This window comes from Leishmania martiniquensis, chromosome 26, assembly GCF_017916325.1.
Source record: "Leishmania martiniquensis isolate LSCM1 chromosome 26, whole genome shotgun sequence".
In the NCBI taxonomy this organism is placed as follows: domain Eukaryota; phylum Euglenozoa; class Kinetoplastea; order Trypanosomatida; family Trypanosomatidae; genus Leishmania; species Leishmania martiniquensis.
In genome coordinates this window covers 780,784-802,158 of record NC_090161.1, presented here as the reverse complement: position 1 = coordinate 802,158, position 21,375 = coordinate 780,784, and the positions used below count along the sequence as shown (strand labels likewise).

Genomic DNA, 21,375 nt, shown 5'->3' with positions numbered 1-21,375 from the left:
GACTTTCCTCCGCGCTCTACACGTTGTGGGCCCATCCGTCTCTGAGTCGCGCACGAGAGGAGGGGGCCAGCACCGTTTTCTTCTGATGTTCTTGGCCTTGTGTTTAGCTCCTTCACCTTGCATACGCGCACGTGTTTATTGAAGATCTTCTGATGAGAGGTGGCGAGCCGTCGCTGTTTCCACTTGGGTTGTTCACGCATTCCTCACATGTCTTTGCCAACAGAGACGTAGGCCTGTGCGCTGTTCGTAGTGCTTCCCTCTCTTCTTTTTGTTTCGAGTGCAAACACACACGCACACATACAGTCGTACACGTACACACACACATATATATGTGTACATGCATAGGCCACCTTTTCTATCGTCACCCCTCTCCCCTCGTCGGTGTGCTCCTTCGGCCAATTTGTCTGGGCGGAGCCGATTCGCCGCACGCCTAGGCAACGCCAGCCACCTCCACACACACACACACGCACACATCACCCCTGCTCTGTCATATGAAGAGATCCATGCGCGGGTGGGAGGGAGGGAGGGAACGCTAAACATGAGAAGGGGAGGGGGAGAAGAGAGGCAAGGGAAACACCGACGCGTGCAGTGAAAGAGAAGACCAGAGCACATGAGCGGCTTTCATTGTGTGCGTCGGTGCCGATCGTGTGTGTGTGCGTGTGTGTGTGCCTCTGCTTCACTCTGAAAGCGAAACACTGCGGCGCACATAGAGAGGAAGGCAGAAAAGGCTGCGATGTGAGCAGGCACGCAGACACAGGGAGAAAGAGATATGCGCACGCGCCCAGGCACAAGCCCACAGGCTCGCACCAGCGTGGACACACCCGCGCATCCTTATTCGGAGAGAGTGCATCCAAAAAGAAGGACTGCGTCACACGCGTGCGACGCATAAATAAACACGTGCAGATATGCAAGGCAGGAAGAAGCGCAAGGAGAGGCTGGTGCCCCTCAAAAGAAGCTGAGGTCGGGGGAGGAAGAAAGGGAAGTGCGGACAAAGAAGGCGGCGGCAGTCCGCGTAGTACAACGCACAGTAGACTGCAAAGGACGACACGGAAGCGAGCACGACATGCACACACAGATACACACACAGATATATATATATATATACGCAGAGGCAGTGCAAATAGAAGAATAGAAGGCCCAGCAGACGCGCGGAAGCGACAGACCGCGAAGAGGGAGCAAGTGGGAGGGGGAGGGGAGGGGAAGAGGAGGGGCAACGGGCGCACACCTCTATACGAATACGCCCTCGCGTGTACACACGCGACAATCGGCAAACGCAAAAGGCGGGGCACACAAAGGGGGAGAAGTGTAGCACGTACAATGAGAAAAAAGAAAAAAGGCCAGTAGGCGTGAAAAGGTCCGTCACCGCTCCCAGTGCAGTGAAAAAAAGGGGGGCCAAGAGAGGAGAGGGGCGCTAGAGGTTCCAGAGCGAACTGAGGCGAGCAGACACATGGCATCCGCAATTCCTCAGCGTATCCTCTCCTCACCACGGTTGGCACCCACAACTCCTCCCTCTACAAGGCTGCTACGCCTCCAGTCGCAGACACACACATCAGAGAGGCAAGCATCATCACACTGGAAAAAAGCGCACACCTGCGTCTGCACAAACGCAGTTTAAGCCGCAAGAACGCCCTCATGCCACGCAGGCAGGTCCACATGCCTCCACCCCCCCTTGAGCAGCGCCTCCCGCCAAAAAGCATTTCCGCGTCGCGTGCGCTAAGTGGAGGCACCCACTACGCCTCAGTCACTAAACATTATGCTGTGGTAGAGGGACTCGAATAAGTCGTCTCCGCCGCCCCCGGACGGCTGCGAAGTGGCCGTCGTCGCTGCCGGCAAAGGGGGAGCATTCCGATGCGCGGTCGTCGCACCCTTAGAGCTGCGCATCAGCTCTGATGCCGAGGAGATGGCGGTGGCACCTGCTGCGTCTAATGAAGTCGCCCTCTCCGCCCATTCGCTCTCAGCAGGCGCTGACGCGCGATGCACAATGGGGCGCGGAGTCGAGCATGGCGAACGTTTCACTGCAGGCGCAGCCAGAGAGGATGCGGCGGGCAGATCGATCGCTGCTCTCTTTGCTAGTGGTGCCGTAGACGGTACGGCCGACACCGGTGTGGTTGCTGCCGGTGATGCTGCCGAGTCCAAACTACCTGTGCCCAATCGCAGCAGTTGCTGCCCCTCGTCAAGGATATCGTGTGTAATGGAGGTGAGCATGTCTTCGGCCGCGTGCTCGTCGCTACCACAGCACCTACCCGTTGACCCAGAGCGATTGCGCCCGCCGTTGGTGCTAGTCTCCGTTCGCGCAGGGCCACACTCCACTCGATGAAGAAGCGCTAGCCCTTCACTGGCACTGCCCTGGCACGCGCTGCTGCTTCTGCTGAGCGCTGATGTCGTATTCGCTGTCGGAGGCCCTTGCGGGCCAGCCGCATGGCGACGCTGATCGTCATGGCCGGCAAGGCTCAGGACGGTGCTCGGGTACGCTGGTGCCCTCTCGGACGGTGCACCAGAACGCATGTGGTCGATGTGTGCCGCCAGCGGCACTGAGCGCGTCAGGTTAGTTACCGGCGTCGCCGCCGCCGCAGTGCCACCAGTCGCCCAGTGCGATCGCCCATGCATGTTAGAGTTGTCTTCCGAGTGGCGGCCGGTACCACCACTACTGTGGTGATGGTGGTTGTCCGTATGGCTGCCCTCCCGCCAAGTCGACGGCTGCAGCAGTTCCTCTCCCTCTCCGTGCGGAACAAGGGACAGCTTTTCAGCGAGCTGGCGCGCCTCCTGTAGGAAAGGGTGCTCAAGAGCCTCCTTTGCGGTCATGCGCTTCCGCGGGTTCGGCTCTAGCAGCCGTTGCACGAACGAAATGGCTGCGCTACTGACGCCAGCCCAGCGAGCGCTGTTGCAGCGCGGCACCCGCTGTTGCTGCTGAAGCAGCGTGGCTCGTGAGGACGCGTTGAAGGGAAAGCAGCCACTGAGAAGCACATACGCGACAATGCCGATGGGATACAAGTCCATGGCGCGGGCGAGGCCGACCGTCGTCGAGCGCCGCACCCACCCGTGCTCCAGGATCCACGAGAGCACCTCGGGCGGGAGGTACTTTTCTGTACCACATGGGGTGAGCAAGAGGGTTGCCTCGGTGTCGTCCGGCGCTGAGTGCACGCCCGTTGCAGCCCCCGGAGGCCCCGGAGGCAGCTGATGGTGAGAGGTGTATGTCCCGCTACCGCCTCGGTTGCGCAGCCCGGCACCGCCGGCAGGGATCGAAAGGGTGGAAGGCGGAGGCGGAGGCGGCTGAGCCGTCGTCGCTGCTCCCGGGGGTGCCTGTGGCTGCGCCGTGAGCCCGCCAGGAGACAGCAATGCAGGGCGCGCAAGATGCTCCTGCTTTGGTCCCGACTCGCCGCACACCTCCCCGTCTGGTGTATCTTCCTCTTTGGCTTCTGTCGAGCTGCTGCCTTCCGACTCGAAGTCTGTCTCAGAGGCGCTAACGTCCGTGCTGAAGGCGCCGCTGTCGTCGTCACCGTCGACCATGCCCTGTCGGCCTCCTCGAGGCAGGCCGCTAGCCTGCACGGAGTTGGCGGCCACGATCGAGGATCCCGGAGCGCCGCCGCCGCCGTGTTCCTCCTCATCCATCTCCTCCTCCGAGTCGAGGAAGCGGGTAAACATGTTCGCCGTGGATGGCATTGGAGACGGCATCCCAACATGCGACGCGCTGCGCTCGCCGCCGCCAACGCCCGCGCCAGCCGTGCCAAGACGCGTCGCGCTAGCGCCGACCACTGAGCTGCATGATCGAGAAAGTAGCGGCGGCCTCGATGGGGCCTGCTTGGCCGACGTGTGGCTGTTGCCGGCGCTGTTTCCGCCATTGGGAAGCGTCGCTGCACCCGCGGCAGCACCAACGCCCAGCGACGCCGGCGAGCCCAGGCTGCCACTGTAGCTAATGCTGTTTAGGTTGTGGTGGGTGAGCGGGCTGCCGGCGGCTAGGGTGGTATTGGTAGGCGGGAAGCAGGCTAAATTTGCTGGCGACGTGATGGACGTGCTCAGGCTAGCGTGTCGCGCCCCTGCGCCGCGCACGCGCGACGCGCCCGTAGTGGGGGACAGGGCGCTCGTGTGGGTGCGGCGAGCAAGCCCAAAGTCGATGAGAGTCACTCGCAGTAGGCGTGCCACATTGTGGGAGAGCGTCGAATAGCCGAGCTGCGCCGCTGATCGGGCTTCAGCGCGGGGCTTCGCGGAGGCGCAGCCGTGGCAGCCACTCCCGTCCTCTGAAATACTTGTGGAGGCGGCGGACTTGTGTATAGACGCCCCGAGCACCTCGCGAATGCGCGCGTCGGAAACGAAAGTATCAGCCTCCGACAGGAGAATATTTTCCAGCTTGATGTCGCGGTGGATGAGTCCAAAGTTCGTGTGCAGGTACTGCACCGTGGCGACGAGCTGGAAGAGCAGCAGCGCCGCCCGCGCCTCCGACGGCGCCCCGTAGCGGGAAAGGTAGTGCTGTGCATCTATGCTCCCCGGGAAGATACGCATGGCAATGATGAAGGCATCTGGAGTGCGGATCGCTTCGAAAAACTGCGAGCAGCCGGTGTGGTGCAGGCGGCGCAAGATCGAGACTTCACGTTCGATTTCGACCAGCTCGCGTCGCACGCTGTTGTCAGCGTTCTGCCCTGCGTGCTGCGCATTGGCAGTCGTGCCTCCCACCACGGGAACAGTGGTGGACGGACTGGCAGCAAGCGGGTCCAGCACCGCTTTCGGCTGCCGGCGTGCCTTGCGTGGGATGACCTTGAGCGCAACAACGGGAGCAAAGCGCCGAGGCGCTGCAGCCGACTGCGTGAGCGCCCCGCGCTTTGTCACGTCATCATCCGCCAACGCCCCACCGGTGCCGCCGACAGTAGGGCTAGCTATCGTATCTCCATGCAACGCAGAAAATGACAACATCTGCTGCATTGGGCTCGCCTTTCTCACCATGGAAGCGGGCCTGCCGAACTCGTCGCTGCCATGAGCGCCCGCCTGCCCGCCCAACAAAGGAGACGCGAAGCGCCGAAGACCCTCACTTCCGCGCAGGATAGGGATCGCCGCGTACACCTTGGAGAACGCGCCTTTGCCGATCATGTCCACAACCGGGTTGAACACGTACACATCCTGCAGGTCATCCACGCGGAGGCATAAATGGGCACCCTCCTGCGGCACTGTGCTGGAGCGCATCCCCGCGGGAATAATGAAAGAAGGTCGATTCGAGGCCTGCTGCTGTTGGCGCTGCCGCGACGCCCGGGAGCTGCGGTGATGGTGCAATGCGGCGGTAGCCATCTGCGGGCATCCACCTCTGTACACTGGCGGCAGAATCGGCACGGAGACAGCACGCAGCGCTGCTCGGCCTCCCTTCCTCCTGTGAGAGCCGTCACCGACTCGGCCACGACCGCGAGGCGGTACAGCTTCGTGAGCCGCAGCATCTCCTGGCTCGCAACGACGTGCCCCAGCGGTGGCCGACGATGGTGGAGCTGCATCTTTCTGTGTGTGCGCGAGGATCGCCGTGAGGGGGAGGCCAAAGAAAAGGGCCCCATCGTCATTCACAGTGGAGTCTCCATCCGCGCAAACTTCTCTTGCCGCAGCAGCATCCGCCAGAGAAGTCGTGTCACTTGCAGAGGCGCCGCAGTTATTCTCACTCGCGTCTGTTGCGGCAGCCAACGATGCTGAGCGTAGCCCAGGCGCATGGCCACGAGCCGTCTCTGCCGGCTCGCGGAGCTGCTGTTGGTAAAAAAAGCGCTCGAACGCGCAAAGGGGCAGGTGCGACAGTGCGAACATCTCGGCTGAGCTCTCCGCCGCAGTGTCGCTAAGCCCTTCGAGGGCGTCCGACGAGATGCGGGCGGCCCGTAGTGCCGCCTTCGGGTTCAAGCCCTTCTCGTACAAGATGAGCCTTGGCGCGTGGTGCAGGACAACCACGGTGTCCGCTGCGCCTGGGGCGTGGGGAACATCCGTCATCTCGTCAGAGGTGAGAGCACGGGTTATGTGCCTGTCGCGCAGCTCCGCGACGTCCGCGCATCCCCAATCGAGCTGAAGGGAGGCCTCGCCGCTGAACTCACGCCATGCAATATTCAGGTGTCCTGCGCCGTGCCGATGCCGGCGTGATCGCAGCGGTGCCGAGGCGGCACGCTGCCGGAACAACGCGAGCAAGCGCTCCGCTGCGCGCACCTCCGGTTCGGAGGGGGCGCACGGCGCACGCGAAGGTGTGTCTAGAGCCTGCGACGTCCCCGCCGCTGCCCGGACAAATGGTGAAGATGCGCTCACGGAGCCCGGCGCCGAGAGTGGAGTGCGCGCAATGCGAGCATCAGACGAGTCCCGCAGAATCGCCGCGTCTCCGAGGCAGGCGATGGCCTCCTCGTTGAGAGGGCGCGGCGACCCCGGCGAAGATGCCGCAATAATACTACTGCGTTTGTTATCCAGCCTTTCTGTCTCTTCATTCAGCTCACGAGTCTGCCGGTGCTGGTGCTCGCTATACCGATCCTCCGCCTCGGCCCCCACGAGTAGCGTGGCGAGCTCCGTCTCTCTCGCATCGCCGTCCTGCCGCTCACTCGAAGCACTAAATACGGGCGCCGTCGCTGTGGGAACCATCAGCAGACTCGAGCCTTGTCGGCGCTGTCGCTGCGCCTCCTGCTGTTGCTGCTGCTGTGCGCGGAGATACTGCGCCAGCACAGTGCGCGCCTTTTGCAGAAGTCGTGACACCTCTGGTGCGAGTGGGCGGGTGCCGAAAGAGGAGTAGTTGGAGTAGCTTCGCCGGAGCACCACGTGATCGACGGGAATGGGATGTTCGCGCAGGCGGTGGGTGCGCCACCAGCGCAGTCGATCGACAACTTGCACTGCCTTCATCGGCTCCACGGCGGCCGCGGCACTGCCGGCCACAGGAGGCTTCTGCTGCGTCTGATGCCGACTCTCTTCCTCGCCGGCATCGTCGTACCCGCGGCTGTTGTGTATGGTGGTGCGCCCACCACGTAGAGACACATTAGACATGGCTGCACAGCGTACGTGCAGAGGGACAACGGCGACGACACGGCGACGTATGCGTCAGATAACCGGAGGAGTGCACCCCCTCTTTCCCTTCTGCTGGCACAAAAGGCAGCGGAGACGGTCAGAAAAGAGAGCAACGGAGAAAAAAGGGGGTGGTCGAGAAGAGTAATGGGGAGCGCCAGCACAAAAAAAAGGCGCTTTAAATAGCGTCGCCACGAGGCGCAATCGAAAGATAGAATCAAGGAGCGGTGACACGGAGACAATACCAGCCGCGCGCGCACCGCCTCTCCTTTCTCCCCCGAGCGCGCGAAGCAGGAAAGAGCACGCGCGCACACAGTGACGCAGACAGACACAGAATGCGTACACGAGCGCTCGCCCCGAGAGAGCACGAGAGACACACACGCACACCAACGCCCAAAATGCAGAGAGAGAGGGGGGGAGGAGGAAAAAAAGGAGCACCTAAAGAGAAGGGCAAACAGGAAGATGATTCAAATATATAGAGAGAGGGAGAGGGGGGAGGGAGGAAGGGGAAGGTAAGGTGTGTGTGTGTGTGCTCGCGTGTAAGTGTGTGTGGGTGTGTATGAGCTTATCTGCAGAATGGGGTGCGGAAAAGAGGGGAGGTGGAGAGGTGGTGGGCAACAAGAGAAAGGAGCAGCGAAACAGAGGCGCAGGACTCCGCACAGACAATCGCTGGCGCGTCTCTCTGGTTGTATGCTGAGACGCGAGGGCACGCACTGCCCGAAGAAACGCAGACACACACGTGCACACTCACACCTACAAGGCAGCGACACTGGCAGGAGAAAAGGGGGAAAAGCGAGACAGGTGTGGGTGTGACCGTACGCGTTGGCTGTACAGATAGAAGAGACAGAGATGCGATGACTTCTTCAGCTGTGCTCCTTCGACGCAGTGAGCTTTGATCTACAGTGAAGCAGTGATTTTACAGGTGCCGAGTGGCGAGGGTAAGTGGGGGTAGCGAGGAGGACACCGTCGTCCTAACACACGTACACACACATACAGGCAACGCGGCGGTCAAGTACAAACGCACAGAGTAGACGTCTGACGCAGGGAGATGACTAACGTTCTTTGCTTTTTGGAGGACGGTTAGTCGCCGCTACGTGTGATACTGCATACGGAGGATGTGCGCTTGGAAGAGAGAGAAGAGGGCAAAGGCGATGGAGGCGTAGCAGCGAAAAGAAGCGCTCAAGCAACGCGTAAATCGTGGCAAGCTGTACAGATTCCCTGACCCGACTCACAACTGTGTAGGGGGGAGGAGGGGGGGTAGAAATCGCGCGGCAGTCGGCTGCCTGGGCTCTTCTGTGAGTCGACTAAGAGCGCGAGGTGCGCCCCCTCCTTTGCGCTTCAGTAGTTGAGGTTGTGCGTCGCTGCGTGGGGATTTTACAGGATTCAACACCGACGCGCCGGTACTAAGGCACAAGTGCAAGCGGTGTTCACACCTCTCCCCTTCCGTGGCCCCCGTGGTCGTCTTCCTTCCTCCCAATACTTTCCACTTTCCCGTCAGTGAAGCGTGTGTGCGCGCGCGTCGGCGTGTGAGAAGACGCCTGGACTTAGGAAGTGGCGCAAAGAGCGCGTAGCGCTAAAGTGTGTTAGAAGAGGAAGCCAAGTGGTCCTTCTCAGCGTCGAAAGTTTATCTGTCTGTCTGTGTGTGTGTGTGTGTGTCTGTGTCTGCACAGAGCACAGCCACTCTAGAAAGCGATGAGCCAGCGCGAAAGGAGCAGGTGAAAAAAAAGGGAGAGAGGGAGCGACGACCTAAAGCAAGCCGTGGGCGGATTCGATGAAAAAAATCAGCGCTGAGCTGGTGGTCAGGGCAGCGCAGTGTACTTGTGTCTGTGTGTAAGCGGAGAACAGGTGTGTGCGCTAGATGAGAAAGAGCCCAGTGGTGACCGACGCAATCGTCGAGGAAGCGGTGTGGGGGGGGGGGGGGGTATAGACGCGTGATTGCGCCGCTTAATGTAGTTTGCCTCTGTTGGGATTACTGTTCACCCACGGGGACAAAAATTCCTTTCTCTCGTGAGTCGAGCAACAAAGCGAAAAGAATGGCTCTGTGGCACCAGCTGCCCGAGTACGTGTGTGAACACGGCAGACGCGCACAGAGGGAGAGAGAGGAGACGCGCACTGTCGCAGAAACCGAACGAAGACGAAAAAAATGCGCTTGCTGCTAAGTTTGTGTCAACGCGAAACAAAATAGGGCGGTGGTGAGGTACAACGTGCATAGAAAGACAAAAAAGGGGGAGAGAGTGAATGTGCAAAGGTACTAAACAGATGTCTCTCTCTCTCACTGTGTGTGTGTGTGTCAACGTACACGTGTGAGAGAAGGTAAGGGTAGAGCGGAGTGAAGGAAGCAGTGGTATGGGCTGCCACACAAATGTACCAGAGATGGAGAAAGAAAGGCTGTGTGAAAGAGATGCAAGACGCAAGTTTGGGGAAAACATCGGCACCATCAAGCAACATCAGTGGGAACATGAGAGCACACACATCATCAGAGGGCCACAGTGTCGCCGCACACGCAGGGCAAATTAAGGTGCACTGCACATAGAGGGCGCACTCCATGGAAACAAGCGTTCCTACCGCCCCCCATGGCCCTCCCCCCTTTCGCCTCTCCATTGCCCTGGCGCCCTCTGCAGAGCTCACACGAAAGGTTCGTGGCAGAAGATGACAGTGCGCGCCCCCTTCCTAGAACGAAGTGGTAGAGGCACGAGAACAGAAAGCACAGTAGAGGGCGATGAGGGCGGCAGCGTTCGGTTCAGGCCTCAGGGCGCTCTTTCAAGGCAGCACATGAACGCCTTAGCAATCGCACACGAATCTGCGCATCCGCCTCTTTTCGTTTCTCTAAATCACCCGTGGTGTGTTACCTCGCGAAAGAGCACAAAAAAATTTTTACTCGGCATTCCTTAGCTTAGAGGCGTATACACACAGGCATACATGCGCACACCGGTGAATGCGCATTGTACAAAGGGAGAGAGAGAGAGCGGCATCCTCCCTCTCTTCATCCGCACATCTGTGTGCGTGTGCGTGTCTGAAAGGAAGAAGAGAGGAGACCGCGCCCGATGCCATCAGCAAGTCCGCACAGCGCTCGCAATCGGTCCGGCCTCGAGGCCGGTGTTCGCCCGCGCCGCTGACGCCGAGGCCGTCGCCGTGGGTGCAAGAGTGCAGCACCCAGCAAGCCCACAGACACGCGTATATGATGTCTTTGCGCCACGGACAGGAGTGCGGGCCGCCTGCTCCTCCAGCTTGCTCTCCCGCCGAGTGAGAGACGCGAGGGGGGCCGCGTGGGCAGGTCCAGCACGGGAGGCACGGCCAGTCATTATGGCGAGACAGACGGACAGAGGGCACACCATCAGGCCGCCAAAGCACGCTCTCAAAGGAAGTGCAAGCAGCACGTGACGCTGAGCGGTACCGCAAAGGCGGCGACTCGACCTGCGCAACGAAAGAAGAGCGCAAACGCAGTCGGCGATCCGACTCGCCGCACCGCTGTGCCCCCACTCGCCCCCCCTCCTCCTCCTCTGCCCGGCTAGCAGCGCTTACACACACACACATATATGTGTAAACGGATCCGACAAGGAGAGGGCAACGCGTGCGCCCGCAGGGCCTCGCACACTGACTCAGTGGCCTTTGAGGGAAGGGAGGAGAGTCGGTCGTCAGCGCTCACGGTTCACGGCGACACCCTAAACATGTTATCTGAATAAAGAGTTGAAGGGAGGCGGAACACCTTACCGGGATCTCTCTCTCCGCATCTCTGCGTGTGCCATCGAATCACGTTGCTCACCGCAGGACTCGCCGGCACCGTTCCAGGAAAAGACAATACAAAAGAAGACCTGCAACGTGTTACATTCAGGGCCGATGGCAGGCCTGACGGGAAGCGCAACGGGCGCACGCAGACAGACAAAGGGAAGAGACGCGAGGCGAGAGCGAGAGAGGGAGAGGGGGGGACGAGCGTGCACACCACAGGACAGGAAAGAAAACGTACGCTCGTCACAGAGCCTCTTTCGCGCACGCTTCCTCTCCTCCTCCACTCCTCCGTAAACGGCCATGACGCAGACAGCAGCATGCGCGCGCAAGCGCCGATGCAGAGGGTGGTCTTTCTATGTTCTCTGCCGTCAAAATAAAGGTGCCGGGGGAGCCGGAGAAGTGGAGTAGAAGAAAGCACATGAAGCCGGAGTCGAGCGGCCGCCTCCACGAGCCGTGGGCGGCACAGAAAAAAAAGAGAGAGGGGGGAAGGATAAGTCAAAGGGGTGAGAGAGTGAGATGCGGAAGAGGCGCGAGTCTATGAGGTGCGCATACCCTCGTAGACTAATGTAGCAGAGCAGGACAGGAGCGAAGAGGGAGGGGGAGTGGGAGGAGGGGGTGGGGGGAGGACGTTGGTAACTGCGCGCAGCGCTGCCCCCCATGAAGCGTTACAGAATTGCGGCGGCGTGGAAAGACAAGCCACCGTGTCTCGATAGAGAGCGAGAGAAGAGGACGCGTGTGATGAGCGCGTCAGCGTACGCGCTTAGGGCCCAGCACCTCTCCTGCCGCTTCCGTTAGCCCAGCATAAGCGTCACAAGGCTGCCACCTTCTCGATCATCTGGACCTCGCCGTTGGCGGCGACAACGACGCAGCCAGCGCCGTTGTGGTGGCCCATGTAGTTGCTGCTGCTGAAGATGGTAAGTACCTTGTTGCTCTTGCTCCACCGCAGCCCATGCGCCTTCTCCTGATGAGCGCGGAAGAGCATCGAGTAGTGATACGCCGTGAGGAACGTGTCGACCGCCTTGGCAGAAAAGGAGATGACGTTGCTGCCGCGAGCGTTGACGGCGAACCCCCACTCGTTGACGCGCACGCATGGCGAGGTCGCCTTAGCAGCCGTTGCGGGAGAGGGAGATGATGAGCCCTGGCGAGCGTCTTGCGCGCCGTCGGCGTCCACAGAAGCCTCCCGGCCCGCGCACGCCGCCCCCTCCTCCACCTCCATCGGAGTTGGATCCGACCACAGCAGGTCGAACATTGTGTACCAGCCCTTGCGCACGTCGTCCTCGGTCAGCTGGGGCAAGTAGTCGCGGCTGTGGCGCATGCGTAGTCGTGTCAGGTGGCTTTGCTGCTGCTTACCGTACAGAGAAGACTGCGGCTTTGCCGCAGGCGATGGGAAGGAAGACTCCACCGCCCGGTGCCAAGAAGAGCGGCGCGGTGCCTCTGCCTCTGATCGCACCGTCGCGGCTGCGGCGTCGCAGTCGCTCGCGCTGCTGCCCACGCTGCTGACACTAGTGCTCTTCGGCAGCTCTTCAGAACCCAAAGCGTCTGAGGACGGGGAAGCACAAGGGTTGCAGGTGGTGGTGACTGCGGCAGCGCTAGCGCCAGCAGCGGCGGCAGCCTCTGCGGCCTCTCGCTGGCACGCCGATGTGAAGCCGAGTGGTGCGGCGGACGGGTGACGGCGCCACAGAGCCGCCAACTCCTCCTTCACGAAGAAGTCTGGCATGCATTCGGGGTCATCCCTCACAGTTGGGTTGTTGGGGAACAACGTGAGCATGCGAGGAAAGGAAAGACTGCGCAGAAAGGCGAGTGGGTTCTCCTCCAGCGGCGAGCGCTCAAAGCGGGGAATGCCACCGTGGGTGCACAAAATACGCTCCTCGTGTGCTTCGCCCGGGGACGGCTGCCTACGCGCAAGAGAAGCGTCTGCGATCGTACTGTAGCCAGTCGGCAGCGAGGGAAGCGCCGCCGCGCTGGCAGCGCTCTTGAGCAACGCGTCGTCGCTTTCCCTGTCACCGCTAGCGACTTCGCCGTCTCGGTGGCGTGTGGGAAGGTGCTGCGCGTCGAACGGAGACGCCCTCGTGGACGAGCTTGGTGACAGCGAGGAAGGTGGTGCAGCTCGCTTTACCCGACTGCCATCGTGGATTAGCACCGCCGGCTGACTTACGTACAGGTTCGGGTGCACCACAGTCTGCTGCGACTGCAGGAACGACATGTTTGGCGTACTTGGAATCACCAACTCCGCCGCCAGCGGGAGGTACTTGAACAGCGCCGTCACCTCTAGAAATAGCTTCGTCCCTTCTGTGTAGCCAAAGACAGTGTGGCACTGAGCGAGGAAGCAGCCGCGGCCGTAGGTGCGCAGATCGCCGCAGACGACGCGGTCCTCGTGGTTGCCGCGTAGCATAACGAGCTTCGACGCGTTCATGATCTTGAGTGAGAATAGAAGCATGACACATTCCAGCGAGAACGGTCCACGATCAACGTAGTCGCCGAGGCACAAAATGTTCGCTGGGGTGAGATTAAAGTCGTGGAAGATCAGCAGCCGCTTCAGAAAAAAAGACAAGTCCTCAAAATTGCCATGGATGTCGCCAAAAACGAAGGCCGGCGCGCTGATACGGGGGAACAGCCCGTGGTGGGGCGAGAGCGTCTCCTGCTCTAGCAGCGGCCGCACCTGCGCGACGACGCGGTGGCATAGGCGCAAGAAATACTCCTTGCTCTCCTGCGTACTGTAGTAGAGAAAGGTACCGCCACTGTAGTTGCGCATGATGTAGTGATACGGGCTCTCCTCCAGCCTCGCCACCGGGACAGGGTACGTGGCGTGCAGCGGCACGGCATCAATCCGCAGATGCTGCCCTTGCTGCCCGTGGGAGTGACGGTGATGGTGGCGCGATGCGCCTTCGCTCAAGTCAGAGTGCTTGGCGTCAGTGACATGGGACGTAACCCCGTCAGAAGGCGTCGGTCCTACTGCAAAGGCGCAGAAAGCACCGCTCGAGGACTGGGGCGGCACGCGCTGCTCGGATAGACAGGAAGCTGCTGCTAGGTGGGAACTGACCCCCGTGCGCTGCAGCGTCCTCTCACTCGCAGCGTCGTCTGCAGCGCCACCCAGCGCGGCGGCCTCGGCCTTCGCATGGGTGGAGCAGGGCAGGAGCTGTACGCAAATCCTGTCGTGCTTCCGAGCAAGGTCCTCCGTGTACGGTGCGAACACAGCGGGGCGGCCTGTTTGCGCAGCCCCCATCATCTCGGAGCCTCTGCCATCCATGCCGGCCTCCGTGCCCTCGTCCTCGTCGGTTTCCGACAGCACCATCTCTATTGGCTCCTTAAAGGGCATATCCCGGTGCCGCTCAGACCGCCGCAGCCGCTTCGTGAGGCGGGATAGGATGCGCATTTCGTGGCTTTTGGCCATGGCGAATGTATTTGGTGTAGCGACGCTGTCGGCGGTGAAGATTAGCTCTGGAGATGAATTGCTCGTCACCGGTGCACCACATCGCTCGGCGTCGTCGTGAGAGTGAAAGGCAGACTGACGGCACGCCGACTTCATGGTCACCAGCCCGTCGTCGAAATCGAGCGAGTCTGGCGTATGTGCCCACACCGCTGCCGGCCCATGGCTTGGTCGAAGGCACGGGGTATCCGGCTCCGGAGGTTCTGGCTGAGTCTTCGGCGCGAGAAGCTCCTGGAGTGAGCGAATCTTAGGCACCCCGTCGTCCAGCACGCAGCGAACGTATGGGTTCATGCGTATCGTGCTCGTGTGAGGGCCGTATAGATGGTCGTCCACCGTTGCAACAGCTGCGCCACCGCGTGCGGAGAGCTGCGGAGGCAGCGAGACCGACTGCAGCACGGCATCCTCAGCGTGCACAACGCTTTTGGTGCCTCTGATACGGTCGGTAGACATGCGAAGCTCTCTGAAGTGTACCGGAGCGATACGCTGTCTCGCACAGCGGCGGTATCGGGTGTCGGGTGTCGGGGGGAGAGGAGGAGGGGAAGGGAGACGTCACTGCGTATGGCGCTCGTGCACGTGACCAGCGAAAAGACGTGAAGCGGCGAAAGCGCTCTTTTAATCGAATTTAAAAAAAATGGGAGTGAAAGCGAACGAAGAAAAAAAGAGGGCAAAATGGGATCGAACACTAAAACAACGGAAGACGCGAACAGAAACAGAGAGAGCGCACACACACACATACATACATATACACGCACACACGCCAACACTGCCCGCGAGGAGGAAGCGAAAAAGCACTCCAGGCGCACTTCAATCGTAGAGAAGAGAGGGGGGGGCACCGGGGAGGGCCGGCGCCGGCAAAGGGTGAGGCAATAGCGCAAGGTGATGGCAAACGCACACGGCGAGACAGAATAAAGCGAAGGGGGAGGGGGAAGGGAGATAGCGCAGTGTTCGCTAGCGAGCTCCGCTGCACGAACAAGTAGACACTGGGGAAGAGGGGAGTCGGGGTCAAGAGGATGGAAATGCGGTGACAGGGGAGCGGGAGTTCGCAAGGAAAGGGGGGTCCAGACGTGCGCCGCCGGGGAATGCGCGTATGGATGTGTGTGTGTGTGTGTGCACCACCACCGCCTCCTCCCCTATTCTCTCTCTCTTACCCGGTAGGTTCCTCTAAGCCGTCCACCCTCTCCGGACCTCTTTGCTTAGGCTTCGTTTCGTATTCTATTAAAGTAGGTGATTCGCACACTTGGCGTGTGGAGCTTAACTTATCCGTCGCTTCTGTGGTCAAAGAACTTGTTCCCCGCGCTCCTCCCTCTCTGTCTCCAGGAATGGGCTTCCGTCTGTGTTAGCGCCTCAGAGAGAGAGGGGGAGATGAAAGGGGTTTCTCTCTTCTCGCTCGCCTGTGCTGCGTGTCTCTCGTAAGTGTGGAGGAGGAAGAGATGGATGGAGGCCAAAGGAAATGTGACGTGCGGTGGAGCGATGCGCGCACACGTGTGCCACAGTGTGTGTGTGTGTGTATGTGTGTGTTTCTAGCGTTTCTCATACACGTGTTGCGCATGACGCGAGATGGGAGAAGAAGCCGCAACGGAAGAGAAGAGGGGCGTGAAGGGGGGAGGCAGAGACGGCCGGAGTAAAGGGGAGGGTAGCAGAGGGAGGGACGCCGTTGAGGGTTAAAAAAAGAAGAGGAGAGCAGGATCGGCGGGCAAAATGGAAAGGTATGGAACGAGGCGGACATCGGCACGTGTGCTCCGGAGAGCTCGTCGAAGCTCACAGCTCAATCAGCACCCCTCCCCCCCGCACACACACACGCACACACTGTGATGAGCCCAAGAGGGCCGCGATGGAGAAGTCGGGCCCGCATCAGCACCGTATGACGAAGGAAAGCAGAAGCGCGAGAGTCTTGCCATCCACAAGCTAAACGGTTCGTTTTTTTATAGAAAAAAGGGGGTCGAAAACTGCGGCGTGAGTGCCTTTTCCTCTGCGCGGCATTGCTGCCTGCAGTACCGCCCGGCAACCCCGATGCTGTCGATGCCGTTTTCCTCGCCCTTCCACCTCCTCCTCCCGCGCTCATGGCTCTGCACGCCTCCCTCTCTTTCCTATCGTGGCCATGAGACGAGATCGACAGTCGTGTTCGTCGAACGTGAGAGGCCCTCGAAGAAAGAAAGAAAAAAAGAGGCAGAGAGGGGTGCACATATGCGCGCCAGCGCCACGCCCAGTGGTCTTCTATGCCGAGGAGTCAGCCGACTCGGCAGAGGCCCTCTCTCCCATTTTTGTTTCGTTTCTTGATGGGGGTTGCGTCTTTAAGCCTCTTTGATGGTCGTATCATCTGTTCCACCGTGCCCACATTAAATATGCAGGCGCGCCTGCATTAACCAAGTACGTCAACGCAAACACGCACACAGAGAAAGAGAGCCCCGCAGCCACCAACAGGAGAGCCTGGAGATGAAAATATGCGTGTGCGCCGAGAGGGAGAGCGAAGGCGGCAGACCGGTGCAATCGTGGCCGATGAATCGCGTGCCCTTGCCATTCAGTGGAAGCCTGCAGTGCGCGAAAGGAAGACGCAACCATGCACTCTAGCTGACCGTCCTCGCTCTTCTCCTGCCCATTACCTCCCCCCTTCCCCCGCGCGGGACACATAATCACAATAGCAGCACATCTCTTTCGCTCCCTCGCACACCCTTTGGCTGACTGCCATCCAATTTCTACCCCCGTCAGTCGCCGCGGCAGTGGAATCGAGCCGGGAAAAAAAAGCGCAGCGTGCACCCGATCCCTGCCTCACCCTCCCCCCCGACACCATCGGAGTCCGTTTTCTGTCTGGTGCTCCGCTTCTCACTCATATATATATATATATATATGTGCGTACGATTCTTCTGCTTCCCTTCACTGTGAACGGCACATGGATCAAGCACACACCACCACACAGAGAGGGGCAGAAAGAAGAACGAGGGGGTGAGGCAAAGGCCATCGTGGCATTGGACACACCTACGCGCGCCTTCGCTGTCGGGCGGAGGAGGAGGAGAGAACGTGTAAGAGAGGGGGGAGAGCAACGCTAACGACATCAAGTTATTAAAAAAAGGCGTGTCGGGAAGCGAATGAGAAGTGCGGCAGGGCAAAGAGGAGGAGAGGGGAGAGGGGCGAGAGGAGGAGGGGGGACCTCTTCTATCTACATCCGCACCAGAAGCCCGATGAGGTACCACAGCAGCACCATCACCGTGTCATCGAGCGCCCATCACGCACAATCCGCTTGGATCAGGAAGAGGAAAGCTATAAAAAAACTTCTTTTTAGAAAACGAAAACACACCAAAGAGAAAGCACACACACACACGCACGCACACATACGCGCACATGCACATGTGCATAGGCGAACATATGGGGAAAACGGAGAAGGGGGAAGGGGAGCAGAGGATCTGCTTCAGAGAAATGTTGCACTCGCATCTGAAGATCAACGATAACAGCCTCCCCCACCCCACGGGTGGGGGAGGCGGCCACACCACCACACAAAGAGAAAGGGAAGGAAGGGGGGTGGCGATCACCCATATCTTTCGGGCCTCCGCTCCGCCTGCACGCCTCATCACCGCTACCCTTCCCCTCTTTTACAAGTCTCTCCCCAGCCTCCGCCCTTCGCTTCTAGAGTCCCCTCTTGGAGGATTGCTGCAGCAGCGTCTCCTCCCGCCTCTGTACGACATCGTACAGCCCGCTATCACGCCAATCAACAGTGAAGTAACTGATCATGAGCCCCAGGGGCACCGGCGGGCGTAGCTCCTCGTAGTCTGAGTCACCAGAGAGCACTTCTTCGATGTCGGCGAGGTTCACCTCCGACTCCGTGGCAAGCGGCGGCAGCCTTGGCGGCTGCTCCGGCGTGCGAGCCCATGCCTTCTGCAAGGCCGCATAATAGTCGGCCCCAACAGGAACTTTGTCTATCACGCCGGGCGCCCATTCGCCGCAATCTGATGGCATCGCCGCGCTCACTGCAGGAGAAGCGCGACCGCCGCTGCCCGGCGGCAACGCAAAGACAACACCACTGCTTCGATGGAAAGGAAAGGGTGTGTGATCACAGTGGAGAGGGACCAGTCCCTGAGTACGACGCTCCTCATCAGGGTCGTCCGCAGAGGACGAGAAAGAGCACGATGACGAGGCGCCACCAGTGTAGCGCAGTCCGGCGGCAACGGCCTCTGCCAGGAGAGCGTCCGCAGTGGTCGCTGGCCGCTGCTGCGTTTCTTTTACATCCTGGCTTTGTGCCTGCAGCTGCGCCTGCTGAGCCCGCCCCTCCTCTGCCCATTCGAGCACGAGGACAGACTCGGCGTGCGAGAGCCACGAGATTGTTACGTCGCGTGCCGCGCTGACATCGATGGGAGTTGGCATACACCCACGCGGGTCATCGGGCACGCGAACAGCAGAGGAATGAATGCCCGTCGTTGTGATTTGTGGAGAAGGTGAATGAGAGTGGCCGTATACGGCACCACACGGCGAGCTCGTCTGTGTCTGTGTGTGTGTGTGTAACGGCGAACTCGGCAGGCCAACAAAAAAAAAGAGGGAAGAGATGGAAGGCCAGCAGCACTGAACAAACAAAAGCGCACACGCGCACGAGAATGTTTGGGAACGTGAGAGAGGAAGAGAGGCGGTCATCATCAACCCTGATGAAGCGCTGCTGTGACGCATCTCTATCCAAGCACAAAGAGAAGCAAGAATTGGCACCGTTATACCCCTGTGTTGTCACAGACGACACGAGCGCTTCCCTGAAAGGAAGACGGAGCACTCAACGCATCAGGCACGGTGCAACACACGTCAGAGAGGCATCGAGAAGGAGGGCACCAAGCACGGCAGAAGCGAATCTCACACTTCCTCCCCCCTGCCCCTTCTGACGCCAGTCGGCTGCCTCGTTGTTCCCCCGCTCGCTGCAGGGCGCGCACCCTCTATGCCTTTCGTCTTCGTGCGCGCTCGCGAAAGAGATTACTGTCTGAAACAGGCACCATAAGCACAGACGACCATCAATGAAAGGCCAACAGAAAGCGGAGCCGACCGACTTCCTCTCCCCTCCTCGGTCCGCCGAGCGCATTTTGTTGCTACAAGGGAGGGGGATAAATGGCCCCGCTCTCCTCCCTGAACTGCACGACAGCCGTCCACCACCCGTCCCGCACCCGCACAAGATGGGGGCGAGGCGAAGCGGGGCATCGATGAAGCACCAAAGGCGCCCAGCAAACGAGCGAGACGGACGCAGAGACGGCGGCGGTGCACGAGGAGGAAAACGTACAGTAACAAAATGCGGGCGAGCACACGAGTCCGTCTGCATCCCAATTGGATCGCATAGCCCGAAATTCACCGTTCGTCAGCGAAGCAGCAGCACGAGCCACGCAAAGCACTCTTCTCTTCAGGCAGCACGAATGGCTTCGTCATCGAGACGGCAGAAATCGCGTCAAGCAGCCCGAGCGTACGCATTCGACCCCACCCAGAAAGGAGACCGGAAAAAAAAGCAACGCTGACAGTAGCAAGAGGGCATACACAAGGGAGGAAAGAGGATGGAGAACAAGAGAGAGGGAACAGAGGCAATGAGGAGACGGGTGAAAGTGACAGCGCGCAGCGTGCCGCACACTATAAGCACAGTACACAAAGAGAGAGAGAGCTGTGAAGTCCACCCGCCTTTCAGCAATTTGCCGCCCGCATCGACACCTCTTTCCCCATCAACGTCTCGCGACCCCTTCCCCTTCTCGAGCCTTTGCCCCCTCTCCGCCGACCTCTTCCTAAAGACTCTTGCTCGGTTGTGCTCTTGCGACTGTGCCACGTACCGCCGTCATCCTCATCGACCACCACGCGCGCAGCAGGGAGTAGCTGAGCCCTCCGTGCGGCATGCGCGGGAAGAAACAGAGAGCCACACTGCCTCTCCAACACAAAAAAAGGGCCACGACACGGAGGGCAGGCGCACACGACTTCGCCATATTAGGAAGAGACGGCATAGCTGATGGATTAAACACCCGCTGCCCGTGTGTCCGTCTCCGTATGCGAGCGTCGATCTACACAAGCACACACACCAAGAGAGCGGCATCCTCCCTCTCTTCATCCGCACATCTGTGTGCGTGTGCGTGTCTGAAAGGAAGAAGAGAGGAGACCGCGCCCGATGCCATCAGCAAGTCCGCACAGCGCTCGCAATCGGTCCGGCCTCGAGGCCGGTGTTCGCCCGCGCCGCTGACGCCGAGGCCGTCGCCGTGGGTGCAAGAGTGCAGCACCCAGCAAGCCCACAGACACGCGTATATGATGTCTTTGCGCCACGGACAGGAGTGCGGGCCGCCTGCTCCTCCAGCTTGCTCTCCCGCCGAGTGAGAGACGCGAGGGGGGCCGCGTGGGCAGGTCCAGCACGGGAGGCACGGCCAGTCATTATGGCGAGACAGACGGACAGAGGGCACACCATCAGGCCGCCAAAGCACGCTCTCAAAGGAAGTGCAAGCAGCACGTGACGCTGAGCGGTACCGCAAAGGCGGCGACTCGACCTGCGCAACGAAAGAAGAGCGCAAACGCAGTCGGCGATCCGACTCGCCGCACCGCTGTGCCCCCACTCGCCCCCCCTCCTCCTCCTCTGCCCGGCTAGCAGCGCTTACACACACACACATATATGTGTAAACGGATCCGACAAGGAGAGGGCAACGCGTGCGCCCGCAGGGCCTCGCACACTGACTCAGTGGCCTTTGAGGGAAGGGAGGAGAGTCGGTCGTCAGCGCTCACGGTTCACGGCGACACCTTTCGAGTGTCTGCTTTCCCTCTTTAATTGGAGCCCGACTCAACGCGTGCGCTGCGACTCCGCTCTGCCGGGCCTTGCCGCAGGGCTCACGTCGCGCGCAGCAGCAGTGTAGGCGCGCGGCCCACCAGAGCACCCAACTCATCTTCCCGAGTACCATCTCGGCCTCGGGCTCTACCCATCCCCCCGCCTCGCAGACCGCCAGACAGCGGCGCCCGTTATGCCGCTCGCCACTGGGGGCGCTCCCCTCCCACGGCGGCTCAGGCTCCTCAGAGCAGTAAGCAGAGAGGATCGGGTGCAATGCATTCGAGCCGCACCGACGCTCTGCCCGTCGCGTGCGTGGCATTATCATGCTCCCTGTCGCAGGCCACTCCGACGCAACGCCGCCCACGGCCGAACAGCCGGTAGCTGCATTGCAACGTGCATCAGAGCTTCTCCCCCCTTGCCCTCTCACCGCCAGAGGGCGGGCCCGAATTGGCAGAGGACGGCGAGGAGGAGGAGGGCTCTGCTCGGC

At 60.4% G+C, this 21,375-nt stretch overlaps 3 protein-coding genes across 3 annotated transcripts; all 3 read right to left on the bottom strand.

Moving 5' to 3' along the window:
* Positions 1-1,737: 1,737 nt before the first annotated feature.
* LSCM1_04224 (uncharacterized protein) lies at positions 1,738-6,972 on the bottom strand (the record flags this gene model as incomplete). The annotated part of the gene is made up of 1 exon (XM_067321738.1): positions 1,738-6,972. One exon carries the CDS (start codon positions 6,970-6,972, stop codon positions 1,738-1,740), a length of 5,235 nt encoding a protein of 1,744 aa, XP_067177969.1.
* A 4,552-nt stretch (positions 6,973-11,524) lies between these two features.
* Positions 11,525-14,593, bottom strand: LSCM1_04223 (uncharacterized protein; the record flags this gene model as incomplete). The annotated part of the gene is made up of 1 exon (XM_067321737.1): positions 11,525-14,593. The coding sequence occupies one exon, from the start codon at positions 14,591-14,593 to the stop codon at positions 11,525-11,527; it is 3,069 nt and encodes a 1,022-aa protein (XP_067177968.1).
* A 3,168-nt stretch (positions 14,594-17,761) lies between these two features.
* Positions 17,762-18,496, bottom strand: LSCM1_04222 (uncharacterized protein; the record flags this gene model as incomplete). Its single annotated transcript, XM_067321736.1, has 1 exon — positions 17,762-18,496. The coding sequence occupies one exon, from the start codon at positions 18,494-18,496 to the stop codon at positions 17,762-17,764; it is 735 nt and encodes a 244-aa protein (XP_067177967.1).
* Positions 18,497-21,375: the final 2,879 nt, after the last annotated feature.